General features: G+C 49.8%; 1 protein-coding gene across 1 annotated transcript in view; it reads right to left on the bottom strand.

The window, feature by feature from the left end:
* EGLN3 (egl-9 family hypoxia inducible factor 3) overlaps positions 1-14,327 on the bottom strand; it is a 32,084-nt gene extending 17,757 nt beyond the window's left edge. Inside the window, exon 1 of the mRNA XM_087747155.1 lies at positions 13,544-14,327. Coding sequence (XP_087603281.1) covers positions 13,544-13,900 — 357 coding nt within the window. The 5' untranslated portion in view covers positions 13,901-14,327. The remainder of the gene's footprint in view (positions 1-13,543) is intronic.
* Between the last annotated feature and the right edge of the window lie 1,540 nt (positions 14,328-15,867).

Below are 15,867 nucleotides of genomic sequence, written 5' to 3' on the forward strand. Positions count from 1 at the left end.
CCTGCTGCACACTCACACAGAAGCACACAGGCTTATTTCCCACACTTTAAAAAAAATATTCTCTTTAATTAAATTTTAGGATTATTTTTGCTTGTTCTTGAAGCCCTCTTTCTTTCATCACTCAGAAAACTATTTCAGTCCCCTCCTCTCCCCGAAGAACCAAATCTGGACAAGCTGCACTAACGAGAAAGCATCGCAAGCAATCAACGCAGATAGAGAAAGCGTCCCCTGTAATGAGTCCTGGGGGACATGGTGACAAGCGCCACCCCCGCAGAAAAGCAAATTCATAAGTAAGTGCAGGCTCATTAAGGAAATCTGTAAGGACCATCCCTGGATGTTCAGGTTCTCAGCAGGGAATAAAGGCATGGTAACAAGCACAGACATCCTCTGCGGAATATCCTCATCTCTGTGGTAGAAAGATAATTTGATAGTTCCTTAAATATTCTAGCCTTTCATTCTTTGTCAGCACTTAAGACCTTTTCAGTTCTGCTACTAATCACCCAGAGGATTACACCACTTCTTTTTTCCTGCAACATTTAAAGAACTCTACATATTTTGATGCTCTTGTGGGTGCATTAATAAAGGTCAGGAAAGACGGCCATGACACAGGCAAAGCTCTGTTTTGCTGGTGTCACAGTTGCCCGAGCTGGCCAACATCCCTTTTTTACTATTATTCATTTATTTTTAGCTTGTGGGCCCAAGGCATTGTGAGCAATGCTGCCCACAAGACTTTATCAGCTCCCACACAGCAGGCAGCACCCCTAATGCTTACCAGGAGCATTTTGCTTCAGGGGCTCACAGGAGGCACCCCAGGCACCTGCAGGCAGAGGAGGTGACAAGCCACTGCCTCGAAGCCAATGTGCCAAGGGGGCAGGGAGGTCCCAGCTGCACAGCATGGTCCCTCCTTGGGACCGCTGCCACCACCTGGGACACCTCTCGTGGCCTCGCACACTCCCGCCACGGCGGAGGCAGCACCACACTGGGGAGATGGTTTTCTTCATCCTTTTTGGCTCAGTGAGAGTCTCTCTGCTGCCAGAGAGGGAGGCAGGGTTTAGACTAGCACCATCACACTTGGTGGGTACCCCAAATATGCCTTAAGGGTCCTCCCAAAACTGTCAGAGCCCTCTGGGCTTCTGAGGCTGCTGAGACATTACTGTGCTATGTAAATTGAGAGAGGAACAGTTCTCAAGTGTTTGTTATCACAGCAGTAGCACCAAATTAAGGCTAATTGATGAGACCAGTTATCTCCTGTGTTAACTTCGGAAGGAAGCCATCTCACTCACCCTCCACCCATCTTTTGTTCCCCCACCACCTTTTCAGAGGACCTTGCCTAGCTAACAGCACATTTATTCCTGCATAGGATTTCGTGCACATGAATATTTATGGGTAAAACTCATTAAAATTACCTATAATAAATTACCATCAAAAATAATTTCTGCTATGCTTAAGCAACACATGTAGTCTTTACCTCTAAGGCTTTGCATGCACATGAAGTTGTACTGCTCTGACTACACATGTACATTACAACGGTACAATCTCTCTAGTGTGGGTGCAATTAAAGGGGATGAATGTGCATACAGTGACACAGCATCTTTCCACACAGGAAGGGAAACAAGTTATTCAGATTCCAGGCACTTTTGTAATAATATAGCTATACACCTGTTCTAAGGTTAGACAATAAAAATGTTTCAGTTAAACAAAATAAATAAATCCTAAGTGTTGTAGTACCTGCCCTCTGCACCACCTACACAGTTGGTACTTGCACCAGTAAGAGGCGTGTAGACAAAAACTAGGCAACTCTGAACAAAGAAAGCATGCATAAAGACAGACAGGCACACACACAACAAATTGAGCTCCAGCCTTACATTTGCACACCTTAAAGCTATTCACAAAAGCTCTCAGCTCATAGACAAGGAAGCTTGGTCCTAAACCCAGCTGTGAGGCAACATCAGACTACGGATTTGAACACTGGCTGCTGAATTCCCACTTTTCTTTTTCCACTGGTCAAGACTCTCCCATGGATTTATGCTGCCACCATCTGACAGAAGAGACCAACCCTACAGGCTGGCTGCATTACAGCTGCTGCCACCAGCTTTGAGTCGCCAGCCAGGGCAGTGGTCCTGCACAGGGACACAGCCATGCCTGAAGGGTGCCCTCCCCAGCTTCCCCTCCGGCCCCGTTCGCGCCTGCTGCTCTGCTTCACCGCAGTCCCCTCTGGAGCCTTACCCAACCATTCCCACTGCAACTCACTGAAGCAACAGCCCTTGAGAGGTTTCTCAAGACCCAGTTCAGGACGTTCTTCGGCATTTAAAGTAGTTTTTGCAGGAAGCACAGCAACTGTTGAGCAGGGAGGTGGTCTCTCTGGTGTGGGTTCAGGATGTTTCCTGAGGATGCAGAAAGCCTGGAGTGGTCTTTCTGGCTCTGTTCCCTCCTTTTTCCTCTTCCTCTCCAAAACCTTTCCTCTCTGGCAGCCAGTGTGATGAGAGCAGCATGTACTCAGAGCCACCACAGGAGCAGCTGGGGGTGACCCAAACTGGAGGTTGGAGAGGGGCTGCTCTCCCAGGATGCCAGCTGGTTGGGCAGCCAGAGGAAGCAGCCCTCATCCCTGTGCCTCCTGTTCTGTGGGATGGCGATGAGATATGGCAGCTGCACAGGCATGACAGGCTGTGGTAAGAGTGGGGGTAAGAAACCCTTTGGTGAGAGGCTGCAGCTGGCTTTGCTAGGTGTGGGGCGTAAGTGCTTCTCTCAGTAGGAAACGCAGAGGGGGAAGGCAGTACAGATATGTGGCGGCAAGTCAGAGCTATAGCAGTATATATCCATATTTAGGTGTGGGGGTGAAGTAGGTACTGTATCTGCCCATAGCTATGGTCACCATTGGCACAACCGGTGCCTCTCCTAACTGCAGCTAAGACATTGTACTAATACAGCTCATAATTAGCAGCAATAGCTTCTACAGGTGGTAAGCAAGCAGTGAAACAGGTTTTTAACCAAGTGCCAGCAAAAGACAAAAGTAAACTAAGAAAAAAAAAAATTGTATTTGTTTCAGTTGCAGACATCTTAGGTAAGTGTAAAGAAAAAGAAACAAAAAACAAGTCAACTACATTTTCATCCTTGCCAAGAAATTATCACTGTGTCAGACTGGCACTGAGCCTTTAGGTCACCAGTTAGACGTCAAGTTATGCACTGAGAAATATAATGGTAAAATGCACAACCTTGACACTTCAGCCTTTGACCACCATCAAATGTTGAATTATAGTAAATTTGGCAATGAGGACCGGCGTTTGCAAATCCTGTCGTTGCTCCTCCGTGAAGAGGAAGTCTGTAAAACAGTCAACCAGGCAGTGACCCTTCCTGTTGGCCTGCTTCAGAGACACCATGCACATGCTCCACAGACAACGGAAGACAGAGAACAAGTTAATTTAGGGAAGCGGAAACATTGGTGAATACTGTAAAGAACAGAATTATCGATACATCCTGGGGGACCCTGTCCTGTTTGTGCACATCTAGTCATATGCCACGGTTTACACGCCTTAACAGCAGGACATGTTACAGCATTTACAGTGAAGCTTCTTTTTCTACTTCTCAAACCACTTCTACCAGATGCCCTATGGGAAATCAGAAGGGGAAGGTGCAGCTACACACAGAGCCTTCATCAGCAAGCACAACACCCTAAGACTGTTAACAACCTAGGAACAGCCAAGGTGAGGGCTAATTGACACTTCCCCACTCCCCACATTTTTTTTTAATATCTCCTCTCCCCAATTCTCCTGGTTCTGCATTTCTTTTTCTACCTGCATGGTCCAGCAAGTGGCTGTGTGCAAGAGACTTTCATCACTCCCTGGAGCCTCGGGCCAGTCGGGAGGCGCCGTGCCAGCATCCACCGTCTCGGAGCCTGATGTCCAACAGTGCCTCGTACCCCAGGCTTTTGCCATTCAGGGTGGTGTTTCCCAGCCTGCACTGACTAGCACCTGTCTCCCCGTATGCATTACTGGAATAACTGCTACTGTTAATAGTATAAGACAGGTTTGCTGCAAGACAGTCAATTGCAAAGATCAGATAAGAATCGCAACTGCTATCTATAACTTCCATCGAAGTAAGGCTCTTTGCTCCCTCACAAGACATCACGTAAAAGATGGCCCGTATTTCAAATCTAAGACAAAATGCAGACAAAGACCGAGGGTGGCACAAGAAATCACTGCAACTTTTCCTGAAGTTTTCTAAACATATTCTAGCATAGCCTAAGCCAAGCACCAAAGGATGTGCTTCAGTCCCATTGATTTCAAAGAGCCTTTAAAAAAAAAGTACTTAAGTGAATTGCTGAACTGGGGCCAAAACTTTAAAAACATTTGCCTTGTCAATTTGTATAAAAAATGACAGTGCAAGAAGACATAAGCAGTGATTCATTATTATTATTATGACTTACAGACAAGAAAAATGCAAACATTTTTCTTGTTTGGATTTTCAGGTCCAAAAAGAAAGCACAGAAAAGTCTGTTGTGACCAAAGGATTCATATGAACTAGATACATACAAGACTCAAAATGGGTATCTTTATGCTACAAAGTAGGACGCAATTCCCTGATGTTTGGCCAAAGACATGGCTACCCTGCCATTTCCAGCTGACAAAGCTTTGGACAAACCGCTTCCAGTCTGTGCAGATAGTGTGCTATGCTGTACTCCTGCAATTTATGCTATTCATTTTAAACTGGGTGGCTGATGGCATGAACATTTAGTAAGCCTCCATGGAACCATTACGGTCAGTAAAATCTCTTGCATTACTTTATTTGTGAAAAATCAGAGTAACAAGTAGCTTGTTTAATCAACTTTCTATTAAGTGCTTTGCATGGTGGCACTAAGTTTCTTTGTCTACTAATCTTATCAAAACACAATGACAAGAGAAAAATGACTGTAGCGAAAGGCTCCTTTCTGTCACTAAGAGATAGTAGATGCATATGCGTGAGTGATGGAGGGGAAATGGGGCTTACAGCTATCTCCAGATCACTTGCAGGAACAGTCAGGAGTGGTATGCTGATGGGACGACATGCCTGTGAATAGTTTAAACAGTAGGAGATAGTCTACTTGGCATGAGCCTTCTTCATCTGTTTTCTTCCTCCACCTCACTGCCTGAACAGCTAGAGACCACCTTCTTGCTTTTCTGACAAACTCCCTGTCATCTCTTTTCAAAGCAATAAAAGGTCTAAAACAAATTGCTATGGAATGTTATGCATCAATCAAAATATAATCAAAATATTCTGTCAAGCCCCCCCACGTTCTGTGTCAATGCATCAATTATTCACCCTGGAGCCCACCACAGGGGCCATCAGCTGCCCTAGGCACAGGTACCAGAAGCAGTTCCCAAAACACCTCTACCCGAGAGCTCCTCTACTAATCCAATAAAACCTTTTCACAGAAGCTTAGGGAGTCTTGTGTTGCTGGCAGCTTTCTAACAATGTTGTTTCAGTCTTCAGCTTTGTGACAGAAGGATTACAGTCATGATAAATCCAATCCAGGGCTTCAGATTCCCTTGAGTTGGTATGCACACATCCTCCTTCTCCATAAATCTAAAATCGGCAACACTTACTCGCAGGCTTCCCTTCCTGACCTCCTCATTCTCACAAGCCATCCACCACAAGACGGATGAGCGCTATGTGCCCTGCTGGTGCCAAAGCACCACTTGCCCCTGACCTATTACACAACAGGAAAAGGCAATCCAATTGAAACAGAAGCAGAAGAAAACTTTTTAAAAAGTGAATACCTAAAAAAAAAGGATAAAGTACTTTTTGACTTTGTAAGAGTCATCTTGAAGCATTTGATAAAAGTATTGATCTCTTTCAAGTGTGTCCAGCCTGTTCAGCAAACATCAAGATTTCATCTGATTAAAAATGCATTCATGTTTTGGTCATTGTGGTTTTATCTTATCCCTCTATCCGACCCCTCCCACATATGGAAAGGAATAGCTGACGGAGTACAGACACTGTTGAACATCCCCACCACCACCACCCGGGGTGGGGGGGGGATGGACACCAAACTGTGCAGCCTGAGAGAAAGAAGAGGGAGAAGACATTTCCACATGCTAAATCAAGCAAATTGCTCAGGAAGCAACATGCAAGGTAAGGCTGTATTACATTAAGCCACCATCCAGATAAGTTTGGAAGTCAAAGAAACTAGAGTTTACTGTGAAATCAAATAAAGACACTGGGATTAACACAGACAGCTGGAATCCTTAATGCAAAGAAACAAGTTCACTTTTACTGTGTACATGCTGCCCTGCATCAGTGTTATGAGCATCAATGCATCTCCATTTAAACATATACTGTTATTAGCTGTGAGCTGTAATGAACTGAATTATTCATTAATAATTACCTTAGGAAAAGGCTGTGTACAAATATTAATAGCAAGGACCAGCTCCCCTTCCTCCCAAAATGCCAGCTCAGCAGGAGGGGGCACTGAACTCCGAATCTTGACGTTTTCCCCAGTGGCTCTCCCAAAGATACTGTGCCTTGCAATGCTGTACACACCCCCACCAGTCCAAAGGACAAACACTCCCCGCACCCAGAGGCATTAATGCCACCTGTATTACAGTTGCCATCCCCACACACACCTGTGGAAGGTTTACATTGACATTTAATGAGCAACGAGTCCTCACACAAAAACAGCGAGACACATACGTACTTAGGGCTTGCAAGTAACAGGGATATTAGCAGGCACACCAGCAGGGCTACCACCACAAGTCCCTGGCTTTAAGAGCTGACATAGTGGTACTGGAAAGGACTGGTACCAGTGCAATGGATAAGACGACACTAAGGAAAATGTGCTACTAGTATGGGACAGGTTGTGGAAAACCTCACTGCTTTGCCATCACTGTGTAACTCCAGAGTCTAACAAGACTCATTAAGCGCTGCCTGACCGCAAAACTACAGACAATATGAAAAAAAGGCAAGTAACCTGCCCTGATGCCACAAACACGTGCACAAAGTCAGGATAAACAGACCACTCCATTGCCTGAGAGCTCAGACTGATTCCCCTTCTGTTAGAGGATTAGCCACCTTCTGCCTTCCTCTGCAACTATGACTGTGAAGCACACAGACAGGCTCCTAACGCGGTGTAAGAACGATCGCTCGCTGGGTAGTCACAGACTTCTCCACAAGAGAGGGAAAGGAGGACCAACAGCAGCCACCTGGCTGCCAAAGGCTCTGGTGTAACGCACACTTAAGACGACATTTTTTTCCACTGCCTAGCATGGAATAAGTCTACCAATGCATTACAGTCAGGTTCTCAACAGTGATGATACATAACAGGCACCAAATTCATACTGCTTTAACTTCAACACCCAAGTATGAGCTCAAACACCATTCCATAGAGGCTACCCGCGCTTCTGAACCCACTTACAGATATGTGCATCGCTGTCTGTAAAATATTGACCCATTTCTCCAATACCCTGTCCCTGCTGAGTGAAGCAGCAACCTGAAAGATTCTCTGAGTGCCTCTTTCAGAGAAGAAGCATCTTTTGAAAGTTTCAAAAAGTCATTGAGAATAATTTGATGAAGAACAAAAACAAGAGCTAATATGCCCAGGTTTATACTCATTTAGTGCTCTGATTGTCAAGTAAAAATTATACATTCCTGTGTATAATTAACCAGGCTAACTAATCTTGCTTGACAAACACAGATATAAACATCAGCTTTGACACCGAGCCAAAGCAACCGCTCTAGGATCTGTGCCAACGTTGAATTCCTCAGTCTGATATCATAAAACGACTTGCCTGTTGTATTTACAGTTCCAGTGGCTCTGGACTCTGCCGGCAGCCAGCCAGAAGAACAGATTTGAACTTACCCATTATGCCAGAACATGTGCATTTGATTAGAAGGAAAAGAAATTATGCATATTTCTTCTGGATGGTGGTGTTCATCAGACCTCCCATTGTAAACTAATTGCAAGGCATGCTGCTACACAAGTATCAAAAACCCTCTGTAACATATAATAAACCAGTAAATTTCTATAGGCCGTATTGTTCTTCAGCTCTATAGCCAGTTTTCTGTTATCCTGCTCCTTACATCTGCACCTCAAATCAGAAAATGCACTATTTCACTCTGTGTTTTAATTGCAAAGGATAGAATGAATGCTATAGAACAGAACTTTTCTTTCTTCATACATTACCTGAGTTATGAGGGACTTGGTAAAACCACTCAACCCAAGCCTGTGACATTTCACACATTTCTTCAATACTCAGGAACAGAAATCTTGGTAACAACCTGCTGGACAGACCAGGTTTCAACAGCTACCTAAGAACACCCCATTGTGTGGTAGGCAGAAGGACGCGCTCTGGTTTTCAGCAAACACTCACTAGCCATGAAGTACCACCACAAAAGACCTGCTTCTCCTGTGACAGTCAGGGAGGGTCCACCAGGGTGGGGTGAGCAGAGAGGAGTCATGGCTACAGGCGGAGGATGCAGAAAACATCCAAAAAAAGTGAAAGGACCACACAAAGATTTTGAAGCAAGTTTTCAAGTGGGTCCACATCCCACAGGAACTTCTAAATTAACTCATCTCATATTGAAAACACTTTTTTTTTTTTAACTTCAGGCCATATACTTGACACTGAATGCAAGCAGTTGGGTTCTGAGCTAAAAACATCAGTCATGGGCTTCCTTCAACACAAGTCAGCTCTTAGGGTTATGATTTCTTGCCTCATTTTCTAACCAGCAGGGCTCACTCTTGTCCAGCAGGCACAAGATGAGGTCGAGGTCCCCAAAGGCAGCCCTGACATGGATTTCAATGCATGACGGCACGCAAGAGGGTACCAGTGACTCACAGCGGGACACGCTGATGTCAGGACCGGGTGCAGAGTCCACACAAGGCGCAGCCACACCAGTTCAAAGTACCTTCCACCCCTCTCCCGTGAGGACCAACGCAGCCCGCTGGCAGCAGGTCAAGCACTGACTCAGCCGAGGTGGCCCAGGGCACCAGGTGCTGACGGCATCACTCTGGGACCCTGCCTGACCACGGGAGAGCTGCCCTTCTCCAGCAGAGGCAAAACGTGAAAGGTGGAATAGCCACAGCCGCTCAGCAGCAGAGCAGCTATCCAGGCACCCCGCTGCGAATGCAGCTTCTACATTTCCACACACCGACCAGCCAACCCAGTTCCTGCCAGCCCCTGTGCCCTGCCTCCCCACAGGAGGGACTTCCAGGGCTCCCCAGGCTCTGCAGCATCTGAGGCTGCCAAAGGGATGGATATCCCAAACTCCACAGCACCTGGCACATCTGCAGCTTCTAACTTAAAAAAAAAACTCCTGTCTTATGCCTTGAAGGAGAAATTTCTCAAACGGCTTCTCTTCTGGAGTATTTTCCTGCCTTGTTTTGGGAAGGGTTTTTTTAACGTTGTTGTTTTGATTTATTTATAATACAGGGATTATTTTTCTACAGGGCAGACATTTCACCACCTACAAAAGTTTGTAATTGCCCCCTGGAAAATTTTACAATACACAGCAGGTCCCTGTGCCACATCTGCACCAGAGCAATATTCATTTGCAAGTGAGCTCAAACCTTTTACAGACAGCATCACCTCCACCATCTCCTCAAGCCCCTGCAAAACCCAATTCACCCCCAAGAAGGGACTTTGGGACCTGAGGAGTCAGAAGCTGCAGCGCATCACCCTTTCACCCGCAGTCCCCGAAGCACCACCTGACCCGGGGGCACTCCAGGTGACTGACCGTGGAGACCAAGCTGTGGCCTCACTTCCCAGCCCAAACCACCCGACAGCTTTGCTCTACCAAGTGTGAAAGCTCCAGCAGAGTGGAGACAGGTCCTCAAAACCAGTCAGACCTCTGTCCTCAGGCCAGAATGTCCCTCTGCACAAGAATGTGAATCTTCTCACACTGAGGAGAGGACTCAACCTGGGTCAACAATGCCTTGGTGAGATCCTTAGCTACTTACCTACTACAAAATGAGAACCATGGTATTATTTTACTAGAAGATGGAAACTCTAGTTGAGGCAAATGCAAGAAGCCAACAAGCAGTGCACTGGGTCTGTCAACAGAAGAGTCCTTTAGAAGAACGTTATTTGGTTATTTTGATCACTTAGCCATGTCGGCTAATATTTTTAAATATGACTTATTCCAAAGATAGATTTGGATCACTGGTCTTTAAATATGAAAGGTTACATTTCATGATCAGCCCTCGAATGTCAACTATCAGCTCTCAAGAGTATCCAGTACCCTTGTAAAATTTTACCTCCATCCATTCTCTTTGATGCAATCTTAACTTTCTTGTAATGCTGTTGGAAGTAAGTCATTTGGAAACAGCAAAATCCTGGCTCATTTCCCTCATGTAGCTACAAGGAAAGCTTCCTTTATTGGACAAAAGTCATTCTTGTCTTATGTTTGTGTAGCTACAAAAAAAACATAAGCACATCACACTAAGCTGACAGAAGTTCATTTACTATGCAAACCTCTCCCTCTCTTCCAACACTTAGGCTGAAGATTAAAGTCATACTATTGTTTTAAAAGCATAAAGCTCTAAAGAATGATAAGACTGATATTACATAAATTCATTTCCATGACAAGAGTTACCATGTAGCCATGCAGCCAAAGGCTTACACTTTAAACAAATTGCTCTGGACTCTTAGCCCCATCTAATACCTATATCCCAAAACAATAAATTATAATAGCACATGTCCAGCTAAGAAGTTCTGGTCCAGTTGCTCAGAAACACCCCACACCCCTCCAGATGTTAAGCCATGGAAGTTTTTTGGGCACCCATTTACGTGTATAATCTAGCAGATAAAATAAAAATTAAAAAAAACCTGAATTTAAATTTGGGATTTTTGTGTATGCATTCACAACACTTTAGAAGATAAGCAAAATGGACAGGTTTAATGGTGGAAGGGAAATGTCTATAGGTGACATGGGAACCTGCATGCACTGTAGTAGTCAGTTGGTGTGGTGGGTTGACCCTGGCTGGGTGCTGGGTGCCCACCAAAGCCACTCTATCACTCCCCCTCCTCAGCAGGACAGGGGAGAGAAAATATAGCGAAAGGCTCGCGGGTCAAGATAAGGACAGGGAGAGATCATTCACCAGTTAATGCCACAGGCAAAACAGACTCAACTTCGGGAGATCAGTTTAATTTATTACCAATCAAATCAGAGTAAGGTAATGAGAAAATAAAAAAATCTTAAAACACCTTCCCCCCTCCCTTTTTCCCAGGCTCAGCTTTACTCCTGAGTCCCCCTCAGGGGGAGGACTTCTTCAATATGTTATCCCAGAGGTGCTACCGCCATCGCTGATGGGCTCAGCCTTGGCCAGCAGCAGGTCCATCTTGGAGCCGGCTGGCATTGGCTCTGTTGGACACAAGGGAAGCTTCTAGCAGCTTCTCACAGAAGCCACCACTGTAGACTGTAGCCCCTCTGCTACCAAAACCTTGCCATGCAAACCCAATACAGTCACAGGAATAATCTTTCTGCTGAAGGTGTCCCACATCTCAGTTACTGATGGCAGCTGCTATTCCAGGGCCTCACATATCCATGGTACTTAATATTATAGTAAGGGGATATGTTACTATTAATTCTGATGGAGATTCCTCTGCATTTAGTTTTACAAACGCTATTGAGTCCCTTTCAGTCCTGGACTGTTGTGTAGCACTTCCATGTGCTGTTTGGAGTCTGACACCTTTCACACTAAAGCACAAGGGCCAAAAGTCTCTCTTTATAGAAAGTAGCTTGGTACCTATTTTTAAAACAACTTCTGTCCTATCTGTTATTACTACTTGTGCAAAAATGACTGCAACAACACTACAACTCTGTTTTAAAATCATCTCTACAACCCAAGGTCACTCCCCAAAAGACCCTTCTCCCCAGCCAGTGCCAACAGCCTTCAGGCATCCAGTTGACTCTTTCTCCAAATATCTTGTACAAATACTGGACCACCTCCTTTCACTCCAGTCCAACTTTAACTTAAACGCCTGTTTTTTCCCCTCCAGGTGGCCAGCAATGCACTTCCAGCAGTAACCAGGCAAAGAGAAGTCACCCAGAGAAAGAACCAGGCTGACCTTAAAGGCATGCCGAAGCAGAACAGTTATTTATACCTCTTAACACCAGGCTCCCACCAGGAATAAGTGAAATCCAGTCTGCTCACATTTTAAACCAAATCTACCCAAGCTTTAACTGAACTGATGATCAGTAGTTCAGTGGAGCTAAGCACAGGAGAAACGTTTCAACCTTTTATTATTCCCACCACTGTGTGGAAGTGGGGGGCGGGAGGGTGCACAGGCTTTAAGGTGTTCCCAAGCCACTGGTAAATATCATCATACCATCCTCTTCGTTTTCTGTGAAAAAAATAAAATCTCAGCACCACTCACACGTCCCCTTAAGTCAGGGCAAGTTAGGACCAAAAGAAATGCCTAACTTTTCACTTTCGTAATTTTTTAAAAGTTTCATCGTTGCTGTTTCTAGCGTATCTCTAAAAGAAATGGGTGTTTTGAAAATGTGCTATGTATTATAGAATTCAAGTCAGAAATAAAGAAACGAGGATGTTTTCAGCATTCGGGACAATGAAGCAAACTCAGTTCCAAGCCAGTCTGCTTTGCCACAGCAAAAGAGACGAGGAAAGAAAAGGCAAGTTATCCCAAACTGAAGTAACGACACGGCAAGTGCAAATAAACTTCATTGGGAAAGAAACCTATAACACAAGTGTCCTACAATACAAGTGTCCTCTCCATTTCTGAGCGAGAAAGCCTAGAAAAAGTAACTCTCCTCTTCAAAAAAAGTTTGCCGTGCTCAAACAGAGCATCCCTTATGTTGTGCCACATACCCAACGCAGTAAGGATAACCTCTTCAGCTGTCGGACGCTGGCATGAGTTGGACCATCGAAACTACGCTGGATAACACTATCACATGGGCGCAAACAACCCAATAATCGGATCCGAGCCGCGTACGTGCGCAGGGAAGGGGTAGGGAGCTTTTCCCTCCACCTGAAACGATTCTCCGAAGGAAACGATCCTCCGTGGTCAGGGCTAGGCTGTTTTGGCGCGGTCCCCGCTCTCCGCAGCTGGGGCGAGCAGCAGCCAGCCGCGGGGTGCCGCCGGGCTCCGGCACCCCGCCGGGAAGGGGGGTGCCTCCTGCAGCCCCCCCCTCGGCTGCGAAGCGACCCCCGACGGTACACGGAGGGACAGGCAAGGGCCCGGCCGGAGTCCGGCAACCGAGCGGCCCGGCGAAGACCCGGCACGGGCACGGCGGTGAGCCGCCCCGGAGCGCTGCCGGCACCGGCGGGGCGAGGGACCCGCAGCGGGCAGCCCCGCGGCCGCGTTGTTAGCCAGACCCCCGCACTCGCCCGCCGCCGGCGAGGGCTGGCGAGTGGCTGGCCGGCGCGGGCGTCCCCCGGGCAGCCCAGGGCGCCTCCGCCGCCCGGAGCGGTGCCGCCTAAGCCACAGGGACCCGCGGACAGCGAGGACGCGGCACGGCGGGGGAGCCCGCGGAAACTTTCCGCCAGGTCCCACCGAGAGCTGCGAGGCGGGCCGGGCCGGCCGGAGCCGGTGCCCCGCGGCCCCCTTACCTTGGACCGCTCCTTCACGTAGTACTTGCCGAGCCGGCTCCCGCAGTACATCACCAGCCGGTCGATCAGCGTGAGGAGGAAGTTGATGGCCTCGCAGCCCTCCTCCGTGCCCCCGATCCACTTGATCTGGTCGCCGCGGAGGTGCCGCTTGGCGACGCCGCGGCTGGGGCCGGCCAGCTGCCCGTCGGCCAGCTCGCCGTCGCGGTGCATCCGCTTCACCCGCTCCAGCACGCAGTCCCCCACCACCTCCCCGAGGAAGTTGTCCAGGTAGCAGAAGCCGATGTCGTGCAAGCAGGGCACGACGTACTCCAGGGCGATTCTCTCCAGGTCGAGCCTCATGATGTGCCCTAGCGGCATGGCGCTGCGGGGACGGGCGCGCCGCTGCCCTGCCGGCGCCCGCGTCGGGAGGCGATGCCCGCCGGGCCGCCGCCGGCTCCAGGCCGAGCCGGGCAGGGGCTCCGCCGCGGCGCGGGGCCAGGCGAGGCGAGGCAAAACTTTCGCCGGGGCGGGGTGGGATGTGCTGCGCTCCGCGGCCCGGCGCTGCGGGAGCAGCGATGCTGCCGGTGCCCCGCGCTGCTGCTGCTGCTACTCCTGCTGCTGCCGCTGCCGCTACTCCTGCTGCTGCCGCTGCCGCTGCCGCCGCCGCCCGTGCAGCGTGCGGTCCCCCTGGGGCCGTGCGGGAGCGGCGCCCGGCAACCCCCGCCCGATTTATGGGCCGAGGCGGCAGATGGCCCCGCGCTGATTAAGGCGCCGGCTACGTGCGCGATGTGTGTGCTCGCCCCGCCGCCCGCTCGCGCGGCGCCGCCGCACGTGGGTGGAGCCCGCCCGGCGCGGCACGGCGCGGCTCGCCCCGCCCCCTCCCCGCCCGCCGCGGGTCGCTCAGCCAATCGACCGCCGAGGGGCGTGGCCAGCCCGCGGGGAACGGGCAGCGGCGGCTTCCACATGTGCGCGCGGAGGGCGTGGCCTACGGCCCGGCAAGCCCCGCCTCCCCGGGAGTGGGCGTGGCCAGCGCCATTGAGGAATTCCGCCCTCGCATGTCGGCGGCGCTGCGGCCCCCCCGGCCCCGCCGAGCCCTCCCGCGGCCGGGCCGGGGGCACCGGCACCCCGCCTCGCCCCGCTCCGCCGGCCGGGGCGCCGGGGCTCCTGGACTAGCCCGAGGGAGGTTTGCGAATGCCCCCCCCCCCCCCCCCCGGAGTTCTCCGTCCGCTTCTGACACCCGCCTCCCGCAGTGGCAGTTTCAGCACCAAACGGACGTATTTCGTTAGGCGGCAGGCACAGCTTTTCTGGGCGAGGAGTGCGCTATTTTTTTAAAGTTTTTCTAATAAAATAGTACTTCCCTTAATTATTTACCCCTGCCACGAAATACGATCCCGCTGTCGCTCTTCGGTCTGTCCCGACTGAACAGCATGCATGCAATTACAGCTGCCTCGTGAAAAGGAAAAAGTAAATAAGGACGCGGCTCCGCTCTCAACGCTCAACGTGCCCGCGATTTGGTAAACAAACAAACAAACAAACAAACAAAGCCTCCGCGGAAACCCGAGCTAACGCAGAGGCACGTTACGGAGAGGCGCTGTCTGCGGCCGAGCCGGGCTGGAAGCCTCGCGGGGCGAGGCGCCCGTGCCTAACCCGCTGCCGCTGAAGCCACCGGCGCCGCCTTCCCCTCTAACGCTGCCGCCCCGCCGCCGCCCGTGGGCGAGGGCCGCCGCCACCGCGACCGGCGCTGCCCCGCGCAGCCCCGCCGTGCCCGCGCCCCCCCGCCCCGCCGCCGCCGCGGGCTCGGCTGCCGCCCGGCGCCCCCGCAGGAGGCGGGGTGCCCCGCGCCCGTGCCCGCGGCGGGACGTGCCCCGCGGGGGGCCCGCGCGTTTCAGCCGGAACCCGGCACATTTCACCCCCGAAACGGGCCAGCCCCACGCTGGTGATTTTCTTCCCCTTCGAGTGGCGAATCCTGCCAGGGGTACAAGCAGCCCGCGGTGCTGATGCTGCTTGAGCTGGGAGCTCCAGGCCCCGACCCGTGCAGGAGCCGGTCACGTATCCCACGTTTGTTTTCCCCGAATCCAGCAGCATCTGCCCCGCAGCGCGTAACGCTAAGCACGGGTCTAGTCCTCTACAGTTATTTCCCGACAGCTCTGCCGAGAGCCGAGCAATACTTTTACATCAGATAAATTCGTCTGCTGTGAGATATGGATTGTCGAAGGGCTTCATTTGATTAAGGTACACACTTCACATTAAAGTGTGGTTATAATTAAGAAGATACAATTCTGAACCTTATTAATCCCTTAATGCTTATCTGAAAAATCAGTCAGGCATGGTAAACTAAGAGCAGC

Source organism: Nipponia nippon, unplaced genomic scaffold (assembly GCF_047370975.1).
Source record: "Nipponia nippon isolate SJK-2023a ecotype South Korea unplaced genomic scaffold, ASM4737097v1 scaffold_11, whole genome shotgun sequence".
Lineage (NCBI taxonomy): Eukaryota > Metazoa > Chordata > Aves > Pelecaniformes > Threskiornithidae > Nipponia > Nipponia nippon.